Raw genomic sequence first — 21174 nt, forward strand, 5'->3', positions numbered from 1 at the left:
AAAAGACCTGAGACTGGGACGGAGATTTGTCTTCCAACAAGACAATGATCCAAAACATAAAGCAAAATCTACAATGGAATGGTTCAAAAATAAACATATCCAGGTGTTAGAATGGCCAAGTCAAAGTCCAGACCTGAATCCAATCGAGAATCTGTGGAAAGAACTGAAAACTGCTGTTCACAAATGCTCTCCATCCAACCTCACTGAGCTCGAGCTGTTTTGCAAGGAGGAATGGGAAAAAATGTCAGTCTCTCGATGTGCAAAACTGATAGACATACCCCAAGCGACTTACAGCTGTAATCACAGCAAAAGGTGGTGCTACAAAGTATTAATTTAAGGGGGCTGAATAATTATGCGCGCCCAATTTCAGTTTTTGATTTGTTAAAAAAAGTTTGAAATATCCAATAAATGTCGTTCCACTTCATGATTGTGTCCCACTTGTTGTTGATTCTTCACAAAAAAATACAGTTTATATCTTTGTTTGAAGCCTGAAATGTGGCAAAAGGTTGCAAAGTTCAAGGGGGCCGAATACTTTCGCAAGGCACTGTAAATCATGTCAAATTATTTTACATTTAAATTAACCCCTCCTACAGAATATGCTTTGGCAAGATTATGAGTGTAAATAAATATAAAAATAGTAATACTAAGTGGCAAAGACTCCAGTGGTCATATATAATTCATAGAGTCACCAAACATATATTCTGTTTCATATATATATATATACACACTACTGGTTATGATTGCAGACAGAACCCAGAAAATTGGATGGTACAATATTGAATTAGTCACATTTTGAGAAGGTGCATACATGGGGGTGTCCACATCACCCAGAGATATGCCCATGCTGTAGAGATACACCTAGCAAACTTCACTGTTGTAGGCATAATACAGCTAGTGCCATCTAGACTTGCGCTGGCAAACTAATCCATTACATTAGCTACCTAAATGTGAAGTAAACTAAACGGAGGAGTAAGAGAGAACGGAGACTTTTAACTTGAAAACGTGCAGGATACCTATTTTTCCGGTTTCCCCGACTTCCGTTTTTTTTTTTTATATATATATATACACACACTGGGTTAGGCTTGTTCGTGTAGCACTCCTAACAAGTGGTTTGGGGTACGTTTTTTTGTGCGAGATGAAACTGCTAAAACTCTGAAAGGCATTATTGTATGTCAGAATTGCAACAAGATTTGTTCAAGCCTAAAATGTTAGTCCGTAATCGTAACCTGGTGTTTGTATGTTCACAGATGAAATTTCACGTTTACGTGTCATGTTTCACAAATGGCTTTTCTTACTGATCCTAACGATTACGTACGTTCAACCTTTTGGCAGCTATCTGGCTCCGTACATAACGCCTTCAACCAAGAGTTTACAATAGCTAAACGCTTACGACCGCACTAAAACGTGTTAGAAAATTTGGCGGATGTTTTCCTGCGATGTTGTGATTGGTGGGAGGCTCATGACGTTATACGTCGGTATTGGTGTTTGGGTAATGGGTATTAAAAAAAGCGGTTAGGAACGCTGATTAGTCAGAAACACCCACGGAGTTTTGCATCCGTCAACAACCAGTTGATGTTTTTTTTCAATCAAGTTACAGCACTGAAACGACCTACAAATTGGTATTATGGACATAACTAGTTAGTAAATAAGTTGCTGCTATCATAACTTTGACTGCACAATACATTTCCCAATTGTGACTATAAAGATAATTTGAATAATCTTTCTTGTTTGAATAATCTTTCTGACCTGTTATTTTTCCAGTTCTCTCGGCTATGGAGGCGAGATGTGCTGTTGTTGAGACTTGGGCTGAGTTCGGATGTCCTTCGCCGGGTACAGCTGCTAAAGTGATCTGGTCTGGGGAAGATGTGTTGATTTGCACTGGGGGCGACGAGGTGTCGGTCTTCAACACACAAGAGCTGAAACTGACGGTAAGCCTGAATCTCAAACCATACACTTCGCCCGCTTCAATTAAAGAACAACAGGTGACACATTCACTCAGGTGAATAACAGGTGAACTGATTATTGATGAACACTCAGGTGAGTTGCAGGTAATATAATGACAAGGAACTGATTATTGATAAACACTGAAATGAATAGCAGCAGGTGATACAATTACAATAAACAGATTATTTGTGAACAGGGGTAAATAGCAGGTGAACTGATTATTGATTAACACTGAAGTTGCAGTAACAGGGGGTCTATTTGAACCTGGCAGTCAAATATATCTGATATTCTTCATGGACAAGAAACACTCATCTTGTCTGTTATTCCAGGCTATTCTTCAGTTCCTGAGTCCAGTGTGTCACATGGTGCTGAGTGAGGACAAGCAGTCTGTTTATGCTGTCTGTGAGAGTGATGGGGTGTACTGTGTCAGTCTACCAACTCTGCACCCTAAGTATGAACCTCTTCATTTGAACTATGGAGACTGACCATGCAAAAATGACATGTATATTTGATTACCCTCTCCCCCTTGTCCTGTCTCACCAGGTCTCCCACTCCCCCAGCTGACCAATCCCCTGGCCCTGCTCTGATCAAGGTGTCGTCTAATTCGCTGGCAGCCAGAGACGAGGGGGTGTGTTCTCTGATTGAGGTGGGAGGGTCCGGTGGGACCTTGGTGACCGTCTCACTGAGAGACGCAGCCTGGTGGTTTACTCTCTATAAAGCTGCTGACCACCAGAAACTGACTCAGTTTAGTCTACCTGTCGTTTCACTTGGCCACCATGTCGAATCAGAGGAAAATGGTTCCGCAGGACTGGTCATGAGACCTGTGTTAGCTTGCGTTTACAGCAGTGATGCACCACCCTTATCATCTTCATCATCCTCAACAACAACAAAACTACCACGTTTGTCATCATCATTAGGCATCAAACATTTTCTCCTGGAGCCTCTCCTCTTCAAGCTCCTCTTCGGCGTCGACGCTGCCCTCATCAACTCCCCCATGATCCTTTGCGGCCTGCCTGATGGGCGTCTCTGCTCCCTCCCCTTACTTCTCCCAGGACGATCAGGCCCCTGCGTTAGAGTTCTACACAGCATGGAGCAGCCAATCATGTTTATCGGAACCACGACCGGGACAAATGATGGTCCACAGTGTTTGGTGGCAGTAGGCCAATGGGGGGGGGTGGTGCTGGTCAGAACCTGTGAAGGGGGGCCGGAGGAGGGGGGCAAGGTAGCAGCATTAACAGAGGGGTGTGTGTCGGGGCCTGTGGTGTGTGTGTGTGCAGGCAGGGAGGGCCTGTACTACAGCACAGGGTCAGATCTTCTAGCCCTGGATCTCCCAGGGGTGCGAGAGGAAGCTCCAAAGCCAGAAGAGAGCCTGGTGGTCAGCCACGGGGAGAGGCAAGGCCAGGGACAGGCCATGGTGAGAGCAAGGGAGTCTGCTACCCTACAGAGTCCTGTCAGCCTTAATGTCTGCAGGGTCATTGCCCTGGCTGGGCCCTCACACAATGCCTCAGGTAAAGTGTGTGTTCAGCTCAACCAATATTTTCTGCAACCGATCTTTGTTATCAAGTTTGTTTTCTTTCGGATCGTGTTTGTGTGTGTGTTACAGGCATAGTGCAGTTGGTGGCTTTGTCTCTCCGGGGGAGGCTCCAGCGTTTAACCCTGCCTAAGGGGACAGAGACAGGGGGCATACCCAGGCTCCCCTTATCACAGGTGGGACAGAGAGTGAGGGACCTCCTTGCAGCCATCGGAGATGTGTGTGAGAGGTGAGGAGGCATGCAGTAGATTTGATGGTAGATCTAACATGTTTTATTCAGATGAATAGTACTTATAGTACATGTTAATTTACTTGTATGTGCTCTTGCTTGTCCCACAGAGCATCTGTGTTGAAAAGCACCATACAGTCCAAAAACCACTCCCTCAGACACCTGAATCAGGTGCTCAATGTCTGCTGCCTACTGCTAGCAAATCAGAACAGTGGAGAGCAGCTCCCGGTCAACAAGAAGCCAATCAGGTGTCACGTTGTTGCCAAGTGGAGCCACCTGCTACAGAGAGACTCCCTGAATCTGACCTGTGTTCTGGACAATTCTAGTCCTTACATTCTAGAACGGAACTGGACGTTCTGTGTGAGAGTTCTACCATTATCCTACCCTCTTCCTGCAGGGGGGGAGAACACCTCTCAAACATTCTCATTCCCATTCCAGAAACTAGAGCCGGGTGGAAGAATGGAAGTGTCGTTGCCCCTAACAGCGGCGGGGGACACATCTTTCCCTGTGACGGTTAGCTGCTCGCTCACCTACTCCCTGCAAAGCCTGCTGGGGTCTGAGGAGCTGTCCCGCCTCCTGGCCAATGGGGAGCCGGCATCTCGTCTGGGATTGGAGGGTGGATGGGTCAGTCTGCCCCTTGACACGCTGACAGTGGATTGGCTGGATGCTCTGCAGGTGACTGGGACCACGCCCCCTCACAGGGACCCAAACAGACCCCCCATTTCCCCAGATACCGTCTCGATGGATATCGTTGAGGCCTTCGTGAGCACCCGTCGGAGCAGGGGTTCTGGGATGGGGGATGGAGGAGGAGAGAGGATGGTGGCGTCTGATGGGGGGCTGTTTTCAGCAAGCATCAAGGTCTCAACAGAGCTACTGAGAAGGACACTAGGACTGGAGCCACCAGGCTCTGCTGGCCCTTCTCAGGGTGTGTGTGGCTCTGTGCTCGGCTGGCTGCTGTCACAGGGGACAGGAGGAGAGGACTGGAGGGGCAGAGGGGACAATGGAGGACAGGAAAGCTCTGTGGTCTACGCCCGGTGTCTAGGGCGACACACCGTCAAACTCACAGCCAAAGAGGTGTGTATTTATTTTATATTTTTACATATCATGAAAACATGATTGTATTGATACTGGGTGTATCAGTTGTGGTCCTTTAGCTCAGTTTGTAGAGAATGGCGCTTGTAACACCAGGGTAGTGGGTTTGATTCCCGGGACCACCCATACAGAAAATGTATGCATGCTTGACTAAATCTCATTGGATTAAAAAAAAAAGCGTCTCCATTTATTATATTATTATAGTTGTATCCTTTTAGACTCACTTTAAGGTAATGTTTAACTTTCCTGGGAGACTATTGTATGAGGTATGTGTTGAGAATGACTGTACCTGTATGTTGTTGGCCAGGTAACTGTAGGGGATACCAGTGTTAAGGAGGCTGTGGAGGTGCGGGTGCAGTGCTCCTCCTTGGCAGCCGTGTGTGGTCTACACCATGCAGTGTTAAGCCGTGTTCAGGTAGGGAATCCCAACGTGTGTGATAAACATTTGTGCCTGTTTGCTACATTCCCTCTCCTCCCTTACACCCTGTGTGTTGTGTGTGTTGAAAGGCTCTTCTCCAGGGTACTGCTAGCACACAGGAGTCCTCTATGGGAGTCCAGGGACTGGGCTTGAGACAGGCCCTACAGCGGGCACAGGTGAGACCAGACTAACAACAAACTACCTGGTAACATAAGGGTTGAAAGAAATACTCAAACACACAAGAAACAGACAATCTGTAGTATTTTCTCAACTTTTCTCTGTGTCTATAGCCTTACCTCTTTTTCCTGTTCTTTATCTTCTTCCTCCCCCCTGCCAGGTCCTATCTGAGCATCTCCAGGAGGCTCGTATCCCAGAAGCCATTGGACTGGGGATGACCACGGGACAGACCACCAAGACACTGTTCAGCGTTTACAGGCAACTCAGAGAGAACCCCCTCCTCATCCTCTGACACCGTTACCATCCCACATACGCTCCTCACACACAACATCCTCACACACAACATCCTCACACACAACATCCTCACACACAACATCCTCACACACACATTTACAATCCTCTCCGCATCTTCATTCTCAGCCCCACACTCACTATCCAATACATCTCCTGCAAAGGAGAAATAAATGACTGTTTGTCTCCCTCTGCTGTTTTAGTACACAAACAGCATTTATTTATTTATGTGAACGTTTGTAAAATAGTACATAGCAGGTAGGTTGTGTGTGTGTGTGTGTGTGGATTAAAATGTACCTGTAAAGTTAGTTAGAACAACGGATTTGAAGAGTCACTTCACTGACATTATCCACACACGAAACATAACTTTTACACATCTCAGAGATTATTTTTATTATAGTTTTTCAAAACTTTTCAGAAAAATTAATATTAGAAAAGGATAAAACAAAAGACAAATGAAGTATGTATCATTGCCAAGTGACAGGCTGTAAATCACGAGCACTATACTCTTTCTAGGATGATCGTGTAGTTTTGTTACACCTGATGTGTTACTGTTTTGATTGTAGGGAAAAGCCTGTCAAAATCTCAAACGACACCCATTACACTCCTGTATCCCATATAGAGGGCTCCTACTTATCACCTGAAGCCATTACTCTATGTGTCTGTGTTTAGAAGTGGGCCTACTGCCCTACATGGGGAAGAGGGTAGCGTTTGACATGCAGCTGACTGTCATGCTTGTTAATGTTACGATGCTAAGGAAGTTGTCCGCTAATGATGACTCAGCTACGATGAATTGATGACTTTCTGAGTTTATTATTACACACTATACACACACTATACACTGTCACTCGCTTAGAAAGTCAGAATTGGCAAAATGACAGGGAAGAATGGGAACGGAAGAGTGGAAAAGAACAGTTGGTGAAACCAGAGAATCAAGTGAGAGAGAGGGGTGGAAGAGAGTGTAATAGACAATTGGTTTAAGGCACATTGGTTTTACACCAGAGTGTCTCTATAGGTATTTGTAGCATTGTGTGTATGTTCTGGAGTATTTGTAGCTGCTGTAGTAATAATGTAGACCATTTAGCAGATATTTATCCAAAGGGGCTTACAGTCATGCATATATTTTACACATGGGTGGTACCAGGAATCAAACCCACCATCCTGGCATAGCAAACATTAAAGTGCCATGCTCTACCAACTGAGCTACAGATGACCAGTAGACACTTCAAAACTGAAAACCCAAGCCATGTCAACTCCTCTATAGCCCCATTTATACCTGGCGCGAACATGCGTCCTCTTTCCTGATCTTTTCCACATTCTGATTGTGCCCACATTTTCAGAAATATGTCTACACGTGGTATTAAAATGTTTCTCTTATCCATCTACCATCTACTTATCCTGACTACATTTCCTGGTCCCTCCCTGTATGCAAATGATTTGACAGCTATTCTTTCAAAATAATATTTATTTCTTTATTTTAAAGGGGCAATCAGCAGTTGCTACATCCATTTTTGGACTTATAAATTAAGGATATGTACCCATTGATTCTTGAAAAACTCCTGAGTGGTGCAGTGGTCTAAGGCACTGCATCTCAGCGCTAGAGGCATCACTACAGATCCTGGTTAGATTCCAAGCTGTATCATAACCGGCCGTGATTTGGAGTCCCTTAGGGCGGCGCCCGGTGTCATTAGGGTTTAGCCGGGGTAGGCCGTCATTGTAAATAAGAATTTGTTCTTAACTGATCTGGCTAACTAAATAAAGGTCACATCAAAAGAAGGAACTTGTAAATGTCTCATGAGCCTAGTTTAACTACCAGAACCCAAAATATAAGTCCTTGCAGCTATAGCTCTGTTTATGAATTTGAGAGTGGTTACATTTCTCCAGCCCCATCCCTCAGCCTTTAACCAAAACGGGCGGGGGAGTGTGCTTTGATATTGTTTCTACTGTTGATTGCTGCTTAAAGATACATATTGATGCCATAAGTCAATAGTGCCACCTGTCAGTGATTTTAGAAGGCTGGATAATGATGATTTAAATGGTTTCACTGTCCAGAGCCCGGTTTCCCAAAAGCACCTTGAGGCCTAAGTTCATTGTTAGAACCATAGGATCCTATGATTCTAAGTTGAACTTAGCCTTAAGATGTTTTGGGAGACCAGGCCCAAATCCGTCTACACTTGTAAGATATCAGACCAGGCCCAAATCCGTCTACACTTGTAAGATATCAGACCCACAATGTGTCTTTTAATGCATCCGGTCTATACGATTAAAATACTCATTTTAATACCGTGTATAGACATGTTTCTGAAAATGTGGGCGCGATCAGAATGTGAGAATGTGGACCACGACAGGACAAAGAACGCATGTTAGCGCCAGGTATAAACAAAGTCATGTGTAGACAATGGAAATATTCGTAGTTGTATTGCTGTTGTATCATGAATAGTGTTGTTGTAGCTAAAATAATGTTGCAAAATGAAAACCCAAGCCATGACTAGTCCTCTATGTGTGAGTATGGTACTTACTCTGAACCCTGACTTTTACTAGTAACCTGCTAATTTTAAAAAACATTTAAAGCCTATAAAGCATAGTGTTGTTTGGAATCTGCCGTTGACTCACTGAACAGTGTTGACTCCAGCAAACATGATTCATTTCTTCTGACCAGGCTCTTCTGAGCTGAAAACGTGAGACCTCTGCCTTATTTTAAATGAACATTTTAGTCATTAAGCAGACACTCTTATCCAGAGCGACTTACAATTAGTGCATTCATTTAAACGCATGTCTTCCCTCGACCTCCCCTGTAAAAAGAGTCTGTTTTCTCTTTGTGCCTTCTTCATTGGCTGGCATGCCAGGAGTAGGTTGAGGGGAGTGGCATGAGCAGAAAGGGACCTATGGGAGAGGGCAGAAGTTGCCACTAACTTCTAGTCTAGGGTCAGATATTCTTTCCAATCTGTTCATTCATTTTTAGGACATGGGGGTTAGGGTAATCTGGTAATCTGCCCCAATCTGATCCTAGATCTGTGGTTAGGGGTAACCTCCGGCAGGGTAGGAGAGTGGCCCCCATATAGGTCAGTACTCCCAGAGGGCAGAGCTGTCGGGGGTAACCCCGTCGCCCTTCAGCATGCCCCCCTGGCCTCGAAGGTATCTGCCGTTCTTGCCTCGGATGGCGATGCGTCCGTGCTCCAGGAACTCAAATGAGAAGTCATCTGGTGTCTCTCCGTCTGAACATACCAGACCACTGCTGTTCACATACCAGAACCTCCCTCCCTCACCTACAAGGGGTTAGTTAGAGAGAGACAACATGGACTGGCAGCACTATATGAAAGGCCTTTACACGTCAAGACAGATTGAAGCAGAAAGCAATAGATTAAAACAAGCAGTTGCACAAAACTTCTTAAATTCTTCATGAAAAATACATTGAATTCTATGCAATAAGCTAGAATGTGCATATCATATCCTCACCTTTGATGTGGTACGCCCCATCACTGAAATGCAGTGTGAAGATGTCATAGACTGATCTGTTGGCATCCAGCGTGTTGGAGTTCTTATGGTGGCAGATGAAGCCGTTCAACCCTCGCAGGATCAGCATGGGACGGTTTATCAGCTTCAGAATCAACTTCTCATCCTCACCTGATCAGGGAAGAGAGGGAGGGGAAAGAGAGGGAATGAGGAGGAAGAGGTAGAGGTAGAAATTAAGGAGAGAGGAAGGAATATTAGGTTTAAAAAGCATAAGAACCATGGAACCCACTCACCCACTTAAAGACACAAACACTTACCTATGGAGTCGCTGACGGCTGCTAGCTGACCATTCTTCTTGGTGCAGATGTATTTCCCGTTACTGGCTCTTAGTGCCACCCTGCGGCCCATCCACTCCACTGCAAACATGGTGTTGGCAGACCTGGATAATAAATGGTTAGGGTTGTGACTGGAGCTAGGGTTAGTGTTGTGACTGGAGCTAGGGTTAGTGTTGTGACTGGAGCTATGGTTAGTGTTGTGACTGGAGCTAGGGTTAGTGTTGTGACTGGAGCTAGGATTAGGGTTGTGACTGGAGCTAGGGTTAGTGTTGTGACTGGAGCTAGGATTAGGGTTGTGACTGGAGCTAGGGTTAGGGTTGTGACTGGAGCTAGGGTTAGTGTTGTGACTGGAGCTAGGGCTAGGGTTGTGACTGGAGCTAGGGTTAGTGGTAGGGGTTAGTCTTAGGTTTAGAGCATGTGTCAAACTCATTCCACTGAGGGATGAGTGTCTGCGTGTTTCCGCTCCTCCCTTGTACTTGATTAATGAATTAAGGTCACTGATTAGTAAAGAAATCTCCACACCTGGTTGTTTAGGTCGTAATTGAAAAAAAATAAAAAAAACCTGCAGACACTAGAGTTTGACACTTCTGGTTTAGAGTTAGAGTTACCTCTCTGTGGCCGTAGTCTGGATGCCTCCGTGGGCCACCAGGGCCCAGTATTTCCCCTCGTTGGTCCGAAACAGACACTTCCTGCTCTCCTTGTCAATCTCCATCTGGAACGTCTCCAGGTCCGTCTCGTCCTCCTGGTTTGCCGAGATACTCACACCTGGGATGGGCCAGAGGTGTGAGGTCAGTCAAATTCAGTTCATGGTATGTTCAGTTCGAAATCAATCCAAGTTTTATTGATACTCATAACTGTCAATACAGGCTGTCTGAAATCCATGGGCACGCACATTTACACACTCACACATGCATGCCCTTATACACCCACATGTGGATGGCCCGTAACCCACCATAATGTCAAAGACCTCTGTCCATTATGCAGAATACAAATAGCATTAACATTAATTAAAGACACAGGCATGCAGGCAGACAGGCAGGCAGATTCTACCAACCCCTTTACTAACAGTCTTCTGCACTAGGGTCCTCCTTAGTTACATTCAACCCAGCTTTCTAAAGCAACTATTGGCTTAGTCTAAAAAAAACTATTCTCTATCTTATCACCAGGGCTTGTGTTTCTGTTTGATCAGATTCCCCTCTCATCTCAGCACTGCTTCACGCTTTATTGTCCAATTTCATGTGTGTGTGTGTGTGTGTGTGTGTCCATTTCACACCACACCATCACCATAACAGTCTGCTGAGCTCAGCTGTGATCAGACTGCAGCCCATCTAAGAGAGAAAGAGGAGAGAATGAGAGAGAGGAAGAAGACAGGAAATCAGGGGGTATCAATGGAAGGTTTAATACCTCAGGGGGTATCAATAGAAGGTTTTATAACTCAGGGGGTATCAATGGAAGGTTTTATAACTCAGGGGGTATCAATAGAAGGTTTTATAACTCGGGGGGTATCAATAGAAGGTTTTATAACTCGGGGGGTATCAATAGAAGGTTTTATGACTCAGGGGGTATCAATGGAAGGTTTTATAACTCAGGGGGTATCAATAGAAGGTTTTATAACTCAGGGGGTATCAATAGAAGGTTTTATAACTCAGGGGGTATCAATAGAAGGTTTTATAACTCAGGGGGTATCAATAGAAGGTTTAATACCTCAGGGGGTATCAATAGAAGGTTTAATACCTCAGGGGGTATCAATAGAAGGTTTTATAACTCAGGGGGTATCAATAGAAGGTTTTATAACTCGGGGGGTATCAATAGAAGGTTTTATAACTCAGGGGGTATCAATAGAAGGTTTTATAACTCAGGGGGTATCAATGGAAGGTTTTATAACTCAGGGGGTATCAATAGAAGGTTTAATACCTCAGGGGGTATCAATGGAAGGTTTTATAACTCAGGGGGTATCAATGGAAGGTTTTATATCTCAGGGGGTATCAATGGAAGGTTTTATAACTCAGGGGGTATCAATAGAAGGTTTTATAACTCAGGGGGTATCAATGGAAGGTTTTATATCTCAGGGGGTATCAATGGAAGGTTTTATAACTCGGGGTATCAATGGAAGGTTTTATAACTCAGGGTATCAATGGAAGGTTTTATAACTCGGGGGGTATCAATAGAAGGTTTTATAACTCAGGGGGTATCAATAGAAGGTTTTATAACTCAGGGGGTATCAATGGAAGGTTTTATAACTCAGGGGGTATCAATAGAAGGTTTTATAACTCAGGGGGTATCAATGGAAGGTTTTATAACTCAGGGGGTATCAATAGAATGTTTTATAACTCAGGGGGTATCAATAGAAGGTTTTATAACTCAGGGGGTATCAATGGAAGGTTTTATAACTCAGAGGGTATCAATAGAAGGTTTAATACCTCAGGGGGTATCAATAGAAGGTTTTATAACTCAGGGGGTATCAATAGAAGGTTTTATAACTCAGGGGGTATCAATAGAAGGTTTTATAACTCAGGGGGTATCAATGGAAGGTTTTATAACTCAGGGGGTATCAATAGAAGGTTTAATACCTCAGGGGGTATCAATGGAAGGTTTTATAACTCAGGGGGTATCAATGGAAGGTTTTATATCTCAGGGGGTATCAATGGAAGGTTTTATAACTCAGGGGGTATCAATAGAAGGTTTTATAACTCAGGGGGTATCAATGGAAAGTTTTATATCTCAGGGGGTATCAATGGAAGGTTTTATAACTCGGGGTATCAATGGAAGGTTTTATAACTCAGGGTATCAATGGAAGGTTTTATAACTCGGGGGGTATCAATAGAAGGTTTTATAACTCAGGGGGTATCAATAGAAGGTTTTATAACTCAGGGGGTATCAATGGAAGGTTTTATAACTCAGGGGGTATCAATAGAAGGTTTAATACCTCAGGGGGTATCAATGGAAGGTTTTATAACTCAGGGGGTATCAATGGAAGGTTTTATATCTCAGGGGGTATCAATGGAAGGTTTTATAACTCAGGGGGTATCAATAGAAGGTTTTATAACTCGGGGTATCAATGGAAGGTTTTATATCTCAGGGGGTATCAATGGAAGGTTTTATAACTCGGGGTATCAATGGAAGGTTTTATAACTCGGGGTATCAATGGAAGGTTTTATAACTCGGGGGGTATCAATAGAAGGTTTTATATCTCAGGGGGTATCAATGGAAGGTTTTATAACTCGGGGTATCAATAGAAGGTTTTATAACTCAGGGGGTATCAATGGAAGGTTTTATAACTCAGGGGGTATCAATAGAAGGTTTTATAACTCAGGGGGTATCAATGGAAGGTTTTATAACTCGGGGGGTATCAATAGAAGGTTTTATAACTCAGGGGGTATCAATAGAAGGTTTTATAACTCAGGGGGTATCAATGGAAGGTTTTATAACTCAGGGGGTATCAATAGAAGGTTTAATACCTCAGGGGGTATCAATGGAAGGTTTTATAACTCAGGGGGTATCAATGGAAGGTTTTATAACTCAGGGGGTATCAATGGAAGGTTTTATAACTCCAGGGGTATCAGTGGAAGGTTTTATAACTCAGGTATCAATGGAAGGTTTTATAACTCAGGGGGTATCAATAGAAGGTTTTATAACTCAGGGGGTATCAATGGAAGGTTTTATAACTCGGGGGGTATCAATAGAAGGTTTTATAACTCAGGGGGTATCAATAGAAGGTTTTATAACTCAGGGGGTATCAATGGAAGGTTTTATAACTCAGGGGGTATCAATAGAAGGTTTAATACCTCAGGGGGTATCAATGGAAGGTTTTATAACTCAGGGGGTATCAATGGAAGGTTTTATAACTCAGGGGGTATCAATGGAAGGTTTTATAACTCCAGGGGTATCAGTGGAAGGTTTTATAACTCAGGTATCAATGGAAGGTTTTATAACTCAGGGGGTATCAATGGAAGGTTTTATAACTCAGGGGGTATCAATAGAATGTTTAATACCTCAGGGGGTATCAATGGAAGGTTTTATAACTCGGGGTATCAATAGAAGGTTTTATAACTCAGGGGGTATCAATGGAAGGTTTTATAACTCAGGGGGTATCAATAGAAGGTTTTATAACTCAGGGGGTATCAATGGAAGGTTTTATAACTCAGGAGGTATCAATAGAAGGTTTAATACCTCAGGGGGTATCAATATAATGTTTAATACCTCAGGGGGTATCAATAGAAGGTTTAATACCTCAGGGGGTATCAATAGAAGGTTTAATACCTCAAGGGGTATCAATGGAAGATTTTATAACTCAGGGGGTATCAATGGAAGGTTATATAACTCGGGGTATCAATGGAAGGTTTTATAACTCAGGGGGTATCAGTGGAAGGTTTTATAACTCAGGTATCAATGGAAGGTTTTATAACTCAGGTGGTATCAATGGAAGGTTTTATAACTCAGGGGGTATCAATAGAATGTTTAATACCTCAGGGGGTATCAATGGAAGGTTTTATATCTCGGGGTATCAATAGAAGGTTTTATAACTCAGGGGGTATCAATGGAAGGTTTTATAACTCAGGGGGTATCAATAGAAGGTTTTATAACTCAGGGGGTATCAATGGAAGGTTTTATAACTCAGGAGGTATCAATAGAAGGTTTAATACCTCAGGGGGTATCAATAGAAGGTTTAATACCTCAAGGGGTATCAATGGAAGATTTTATAACTCAGGGGGTATCAATGGAAGGTTTTAAAACTATCTGATACTGCATCTATCTGATATCTTGAAAGGCATTGTTGACACTACAGTTGGTCAATCATACCAAATGGTGCACACTGACTGCTACATAGCCTAGGGCAATGGTTTTCAAACCTCTCCTCGGGGATCCCCAGACGTTTAGCAATTTTGTTGTAACCCTGAACTAGCTGAGCTGATTCACTTAAGGTCTAGCTGTGGATAGTTAAAATACATTAAACGTTTGTGGGTCCCCAAGGAGAGGTTCAAAAATCACTTGCCTAGGGTAGAGTGTGCTAGTCTACACTCTTAGAAAAAAAGGTTATGTCTAGAACCTAAAAGGGTTCTTCGGCTGTACCCATAGGAGAACCCTTTGAATAACTATTTTTGGTTCCAGGTAGAACTTTTTTGTTCCAGGTCGAACCAAAAAGGGTTCTACCTGGAACCGAAAAGAGTTCTCCAGCCGAAGAACCCTAATGGAACCCTTTCTTCTAAGAGTGTAGTGTAAGGTTTAAAACAGACCGCAGACCCATCTCCAATTCCTGGTGTTGGCCTACCTGGAAGCCCGCCCACCCGCCTGCCCACCCAAAACTGGATCAGGCACGACTAATACATCAGAGAGTCGCTCTGCCATCCATTATTAATGATGCCACAGCCCACTGTCCCTCTCTTCCTCTCTCTAATCCCTCTCTCTCTCCCCTTTGAATCTTTCTCACTTGCTCTCCTCCATTGCTATTCTCATTTTTTAAATTTTTTTTATCTGTCTATCAGACCGTAGCGGGATGATGTGTGTGTGTGTGTGTGTGTGTGTGTGTGTGTGTGTATTTGAGCGTTCGTCTCTCTTACAATTTCTTCCCAGACCAGATCGATGTACCCGAGGGAGTAGAGAGAGGTGACGACAGACATGATAACAGATCTGACCCACACACACACACACACACATGGACACACACACACCACATGGGCACTTTAATAGAAAGAGAGTGGGAAGGCAGTAGAGAGAAAGAGAGAGAAGTATCAAGTCAGTTTCTGAGCCTAGTTGTGTCTGTAAACTATCTGACGGTGACACGTCTGCTCTTCAGGGAGAACTGGCAGTCCTGTTGATTTATGTGCGAACACATAGAGAAGGTGACTTCTTCTATATCTGACTATGCTCTCCGCTCTCTCTCTCTTACTCCTCCTCATGTACTTTCACAACCACTCTCCGCTCACTTTCCTCTATTTCTTCTTTTCCCATCACTCTCCCTATATACGCTTTCCCCTTCCACCCTTCTCCTCCTGTCTACCTCACTAACCCTCTCTCCCCACCCTCTCCCCTGGCTGTTCCCTACAGTCTTTCCCTTTCCTCTCCTCCATTAACTATTTTTTCCTCACTTGCCCTTCCCTCTCCTCCTTTATTCTCTTCGCAGCTCTCTCCCTGGGTCGCCCTCTCAACCTCCTTTATCTCCATCCCTGGGCTGGGGTCTGTGGCTGACTGACTGACCCAGTTGTCTTTCTGATTTGTGGGCTGAGTTGCTATGGGCTATGCCCCTGGTGTGCTGTTGGCCAGAGACCCATAGAGTTAGAGTAGGGCTTGGGTTTCTGAAAACAGACTCCCCGCCTTCAATGAACAACCGCCCTGGCACTATCAATTATTTAACACACTCTGCACCTCATCACTCACCAATACAGGAGTGTTTGTAAAAGAGAGAGAGAAAGAGAGAGACAAAGCTTGTGTTTGTGAAAGAGAGAGTGTGTGTAATGCATGTTTGTAGGTACAAGATGGAGAGGGAGAGAAAGTGTGTGAGTGCATGTGTGTCTGTGCACTTGTCGTCTGTGTGTGTGTGTGTGTGTGTGTGTGTGTGTGTGTGTGTGTGTGTGTGTGTGTGTGTGTGTGAGAGAGAGAGAGAATGAGAGTGGAAAAAGTAAGTGTAAGGAAATGTTTTGTGTATCCTGTTTGAGTGTCTTTCAGCACTAGCATAGAGGTGTGTCACCGCCCTTTCTTCCCTGCCCTCATGAGGTTTCCTGTACCCCTCAGGCCTCGAGGTAATCACTTTCTGCTCGTCTCACTCAGTCATTTGGCTATTGCAGATCGTAGTGCTAACCAGGAACAATGAGCCACAGCTACAGTTACAACCCTCAGGTTAGAGTAACACTACTCCTCAGACAAGAATATTCACCAAAGACCACAGCATCAAACACACGGACGATACACAGAACACTCTAGAGATTCTAGGAAAAGATTCCCTCTCGATGAGATTCTAATAACACTGTAGATTCTGGAGTCAGTTACCTGGTCTATGACATTATCATAGACCCGGTAACTGATTCCAGAACTGTTTGTGGCTCGGGCAATGGGAAAGAGGCACAAGTTACTACATTATCATATTATACAGTGATGCTGACACTATTAATCAGTAACACACTTTTCACAGTGGTCATGCATGCAGGTTAGGCCAGAGATGAAGTCTACACAGTACATAAACTGCACTGGAATAATCAGCCATTATAATTTGCCAATCTCATTCCCACTGACCTGGTGACATGTTTTCTGAGCCTGAAATACAAAAAGACTACTATGCTGCGGAGGGGTTTAAGCTACTGTTAGGAGGCAGTGGAATGATACTACAACACTGGAACTTCCCTTTTAACAATACAATAATGATCTGTTAGAAATTGAACAAACGATCAACGCATGCACAAACATGACAACATATCAGTTTTTATGCTGCAGTAGTTTATGTGTCGGGGGGCTAGGGTCAGTTTGTTATATCTGGAGTACTTCTCCTGTCTTATCCGGTGTCCTGTGTGAATTTAAGTATGCTCTCTCTAATTCTCTCTTTCTTTCTCTCTCTCGGAGGACCTGAGCCCTAGGACCATGCCCCAGGACTACCTGGCATGATGACTCCTTGCTGTCCCCAGTCCACCTGGTCGTGCTGCTGCTCCAGTTTCAACTGTTCTGCCTGCGGCTATGGAACCCTGACCTGTTCATAGGATGTGCTACCTGTCCCAGACATGCTGTTTTCAACTCTCTAGAGAAAGCAGGAGCGGTAGAGATACTCTTAATGATCGGCTATGAAAAGCCAACTGACATTTACTCCTGAGGTGCTGACTTGCTGCACCCTCGACAACTACTGTGATTATTATTATTTGACCCTGCTGGTCATTTATGAACATTTGAACATCTTGGCCATGTTCTGTTATAATCTCCACCCGGCACAGCCAGAAGAGGACTGGCCACCCCTCATAGCCTGGTTACTCTCTAGGTTTCTTCCTAGGTTTTGGCCTTTCTAGGGAGTTTTTCCAAGCCACCGTGCTTCTACACCTGCATTGCTTGCTGTTTGGGGTTTTAGGCTGGGTTTCTGTACAGCACTTTGAGATATCAGCTTATGTACGAAGGGCTACATAAATATATTTGATTTGATATCAACTGCGTTCCTCTCGTCTTCGAGGAAACACCCAACCTCAGACAATATGATAAGGAATCTGAAGACTACATTACCCATAATTATGGAACAGTCTTTATCGGCTGTCAATCATCCATATCGAATGACAGTGGTGAAGGTCCATGCATATTCAATACGGCTGCTAATGTATTTTCTGTACATCTGAAAGCTCAGTTACCACAGTAGGTATCAAGTGGTACGAGAATATGAGGTAGTAGTAGTAGTAGTGGTAGTAGTTGAGTAGTTTTAGAAGTGACACATGAGGAGAGGGAGAGAAAACAAAAAAAGAGAACAAAAGAGGTGTATACTGTATATTTATGCGTGTGTGACATCTCTGTTCATACTGTGTTTTGTCTACTGTGTGTGTCTTACGTTGCCGTATAGACACGTATTTCCCATTGGCTGCCATCAGCACCACCTGAGGGTGGCTCTCCTCCAGGTCAAACAGCTCGTCCTTCCCCGGCTTGCTGCACCTGCCAGACCTCAGTGTCCCCGTGGGGCCCATGGGACTCAGGTACTTCCCCTCACAGTCCTTAAATGCCAGCTTCCCACACTTCAGCTCCAGCGTGTACCCCGTGCCCCGCCCGCTCTCCGCTGACAGCTTCCCGTCGTTGACAAGGTAACGGCTGTCACAGGTCTTGAGCCGGTACTTCCCCTCCAGGTAGACGAGCGTCAGGAGCGCCGCCACGCCCCATGGAATGTTCCGGTCCACGGCGATCTCGCCGTCGTCGGGTGACAGGTGGGCATAGCGCTTGCGGGCGACACTAAGCAGGTTGGCCTGCGGGTGGAGCGCCAGGTGCACCGCCCATAACTCTGCCTCTGTGATAACTTGGGCGAAGCAGGACAGGTAGTCCCGGGAACCTCCGAATAACCTCAGGTAGGGCTCCGACTGAAGTGCCCAGCGGCCGTCTGACTGGGCAGCGATCAGGAAGCGGCAGTCTGTGTTCCGGCCCTCGGCCTCGCAGGTGACCTTGCCATCCTTGTCGGAAGCCAGGTAGCGGCCCAGATGGCTGCGGAGGTAAACCACCTGGGGGTCCTGGGGGTCCTGCTCTAATGTCCACACCTGCTTCCTCTTCAGACTCGGGGCCGACGCATTCACCTGATGGAGGAGAGATCACTGTCAAGAGCACTGAGAATAGACCGTTTTCACTTGTCTACCTAAAACATCTTCCCTCTTCCCCTGTCTTCACCCTTTCTAACTCTTTCCTGCTTTAGATAAACTTCTTTGGCATCTACTCTACTCTGGCATGAAAACTACAAAGGAGTTGGCTAAAGCAGGACCAGACTGGTACCAGTCTAGACAGGAACACAGTAAGACTAAGCTGTGTCAGATGAGGTATCTCACCTTGAAGCCAAAGGCCTCTGCGGTGAGGTAGCGACTCTCGTGGTTGATCAGACCAAACTGCAGCTTCAGTGGACAGTTTGTACCGTTAGTGGGCATCCTGGCCTGGGGGAAGGAAGAGGAGGAGGGATGGGAGGAAGAAGAATGTGTGGCGGAGGGGAAGAGTGGGGAGGGGAGGGCATGGGGGTATGAATGACAAGTATGAGGTGAGGTTAAAAGGGTGGGCAGAATTAGGCAATAAAATATGAGAAGAAATCAATGAGGAAGGTAGCTATAATGCAGGGACTTTGTCTTCTACATTTTTTTTACACAGATTCATGATCTACTTACTGTGGTTATGGGGTTCCTTTCTGTAGTTTCTGTGATTCCTATGCTCCTAATTCCCAGATGAAAACGTTTCCTTTCAAATTGCTCCTCTTCTTATTCTGTTTCTCCTCCCTTCTCCGTCTCCTCTCCACCTCCGTTTCTCTCTGGTGGTAGTGAAGGACTCTTTCTCGTCTTTTCTCTTTCTGTCATTCAGGGCTCCTGTTTTTTTTCCTTCGGTTTCCTAATCAGGATTATAGTAATCAGCAGGGCTCAATACTGCAATCCAACAAGTGACGTCACCCTCTCCACCTCTCCTCTCACAATTTCTTTCAAACTACCTCTCCCCTTCTCCCTCAATTGATATTTTCCCCCTTCTCTATCTCCCTCTCTTAGTCTTCCTCTCACTCAATCGTTACCTTTGGCTCTGTCTCACTCTAACGCTCTTCCTCTATGCTTCCCCCCCTCTGTTTCTTTCTCTCCCTCTCTCTCTCTTTCCCTCAGCCAGTCTCTCTTTTTTCAATTCCCTGTTCTTTCTCTCCCAGTTTCTTTCTCTGAGATTACTGAGCCACTGATCTCCTGACCAGTCTCCAACCTTGGCCTTAGTGACCAGTCAGTAACCCAGTCACCCAACCAGTCAGTCAGTCAGTCACCCAACCAGTCAGTCAGTCAGTCACCAAGTCACCCAACCAGTCGGTCAGCCAGTCAGTCAGTCAGTCACCAAGTCACCCAACCAGTCAGTCAGCCAGTCAGTCAGTCACCAAGTCACTCAACCAGTCAGTCAGCCAGCCAGTCAGTCAGTCAGTCAGTAACCAAGTCACCCAATCAGTCAGTCAGTCAGCCAGTCAGTCAGTCAGTCAGTCACCAAGTCACCCAACCAGTCAGTCAGTCAGCCAGTCAGTCAGTCACCAAGTCACTCAACCAGTCAGTCAGCCAGCCAGTCAGTCAGTCAGTCAGTAACCAAGTCACCCAATCAGTCAGTCAGTCAGCCAGTCAGTCAGTCAGTCAGTCACCAAGTCACCCAACCAGTCAGTCAGCCAGTCAGTCAGTCAGTAACCCAGTCACCCAACCAGTCAGTCAGCCAGTCAGTCAGTCACCAAGTCAGTCAGTCAGTCAGTCAGTCGGCCAGTCACCCAGTCAGTCAGTCAGTCAGTCGGCCAGTCACCCAGTCAGTCAGTCAGTCAGTCGGCCAGTCACCCAGTCAGTCAGTCAGTCGGCCAGTCACCCAGTCAGTCAGTCAGTCGGCCAGTCACCCAGTCAGTCACCCAGTCAGTCAGTCAGTCGGCCAGTCACCCAGTCAGTCAGTCAGTTACCAAGTTTTTATTTGCTTTGTCATTTTTATTGTTGGGGGGGTTACAGGTAGAATATTCATATCAATTCACACACTCAGTTTATACCACATGTACTGTAGGCTGACACTCAAAAGGAAAACTAAGAAATACATACAGAGAAATTATCATATTGATCACACAGGATTTTGTAATAATGATGGGGTGACAGATAGCCTCGAGGTTAGAGGGTTGGGCCAATAACTGCAAGGTCGCTGGGTTGAATCCCAGAGTCGAAAAGGTGAACAAATCTGTTGCTGTGCCCTTGAGCAAGGCACTTGTGTCTCAGGGGGAGTTGGGATATGCAAGAAACACATTTACATTCCACACTTGGGTGTAACAGGACAAATATAAGCACCCCCCAAATGATTATACCCTGGCGACCAGAGAAACCCCTCCCCATACCACTTCTTCCCCATGGGCCTGAAAGCAAAGAATAAAAAATACAAAAATGTTTTGGTGTTAAAAATGTTTTTGGTGTTAAATACAGTCTGTGAACAAACTTAAAATGTGTAAATTGATGGTTTGGATTACAGGAAGCAAAGATCATATTTTTCCAGTTATATCTATGGACCATACTTTTTTAATGGCCAG

The 21174-nt window shown here is 44.9% G+C and overlaps 2 protein-coding genes across 3 annotated transcripts; one reads left to right on the plus strand and one right to left on the minus strand.

Moving 5' to 3' along the window:
- The first annotated feature begins 1466 nt into the window (after nt 1-1466).
- LOC139375659 (FA core complex associated protein 100) lies at nt 1467-6469 on the plus strand. 2 transcript variants are annotated; one of them, XM_071117463.1, is made up of 9 exons: nt 1467-1619; nt 1762-1928; nt 2274-2395; nt 2488-3452; nt 3548-3704; nt 3815-4778; nt 5104-5211; nt 5304-5390; nt 5552-6469. In XM_071117463.1, the coding sequence occupies exons 2-9, from the start codon at nt 1773-1775 to the stop codon at nt 5681-5683; spliced, it is 2691 nt and encodes an 896-aa protein (XP_070973564.1). In that variant the 5' UTR covers nt 1467-1619; nt 1762-1772; the 3' UTR covers nt 5684-6469. The 2 variants fall into 2 exon arrangements, with proteins under 2 accessions (XP_070973564.1, XP_070973563.1); XM_071117462.1 differs by having other exon boundaries at nt 1528-1637.
- A 2058-nt stretch (nt 6470-8527) lies between these two features.
- Nucleotides 8528-19305, minus strand: LOC139375660 (fascin-2-like). Its single transcript, XM_071117464.1, has 7 exons — nt 19280-19305; nt 18953-19054; nt 17980-18706; nt 10079-10235; nt 9453-9574; nt 9139-9306; nt 8528-8948 (listed from the first exon to the last, which is right to left on the minus strand). Exons 2-7 carry the CDS (start codon nt 19046-19048, stop codon nt 8746-8748), a joined length of 1473 nt encoding a protein of 490 aa, XP_070973565.1. The 5' UTR covers nt 19049-19054; nt 19280-19305; the 3' UTR covers nt 8528-8745.
- Nucleotides 19306-21174: the final 1869 nt, after the last annotated feature.

The sequence above is a fragment of the Oncorhynchus clarkii genome, chromosome 20 (genome assembly GCF_045791955.1).
Source record: "Oncorhynchus clarkii lewisi isolate Uvic-CL-2024 chromosome 20, UVic_Ocla_1.0, whole genome shotgun sequence".
NCBI lineage: Eukaryota > Metazoa > Chordata > Actinopteri > Salmoniformes > Salmonidae > Oncorhynchus > Oncorhynchus clarkii.

Coding starts and splice junctions, on each gene's coding strand:
- LOC139375659 (XM_071117462.1), top strand. Junction 4,779..5,103: donor TCAAACTCACAGCCAAAGAG/GTGTGTATTTAT, acceptor GTTGTTGGCCAG/GTAACTGTAGGGGATACCAG. Junction 5,212..5,303: donor CAGTGTTAAGCCGTGTTCAG/GTAGGGAATCCC, acceptor GTGTGTTGAAAG/GCTCTTCTCCAGGGTACTGC.
- LOC139375660 (XM_071117464.1), bottom strand. CDS start 19,048: ATGCCCACTAACGGTACAAACTGTCCACTGAAGCTGCAGTTTGGTCTG. Junction 10,236..17,979: donor ATACGTGTCTATACGGCAAC/GTAAGACACACA, acceptor GGCCCATCCCAG/GTGTGAGTATCTCGGCAAAC. Junction 8,949..9,138: donor TGGGGCGTACCACATCAAAG/GTGAGGATATGA, acceptor AACCCCTTGTAG/GTGAGGGAGGGAGGTTCTGG.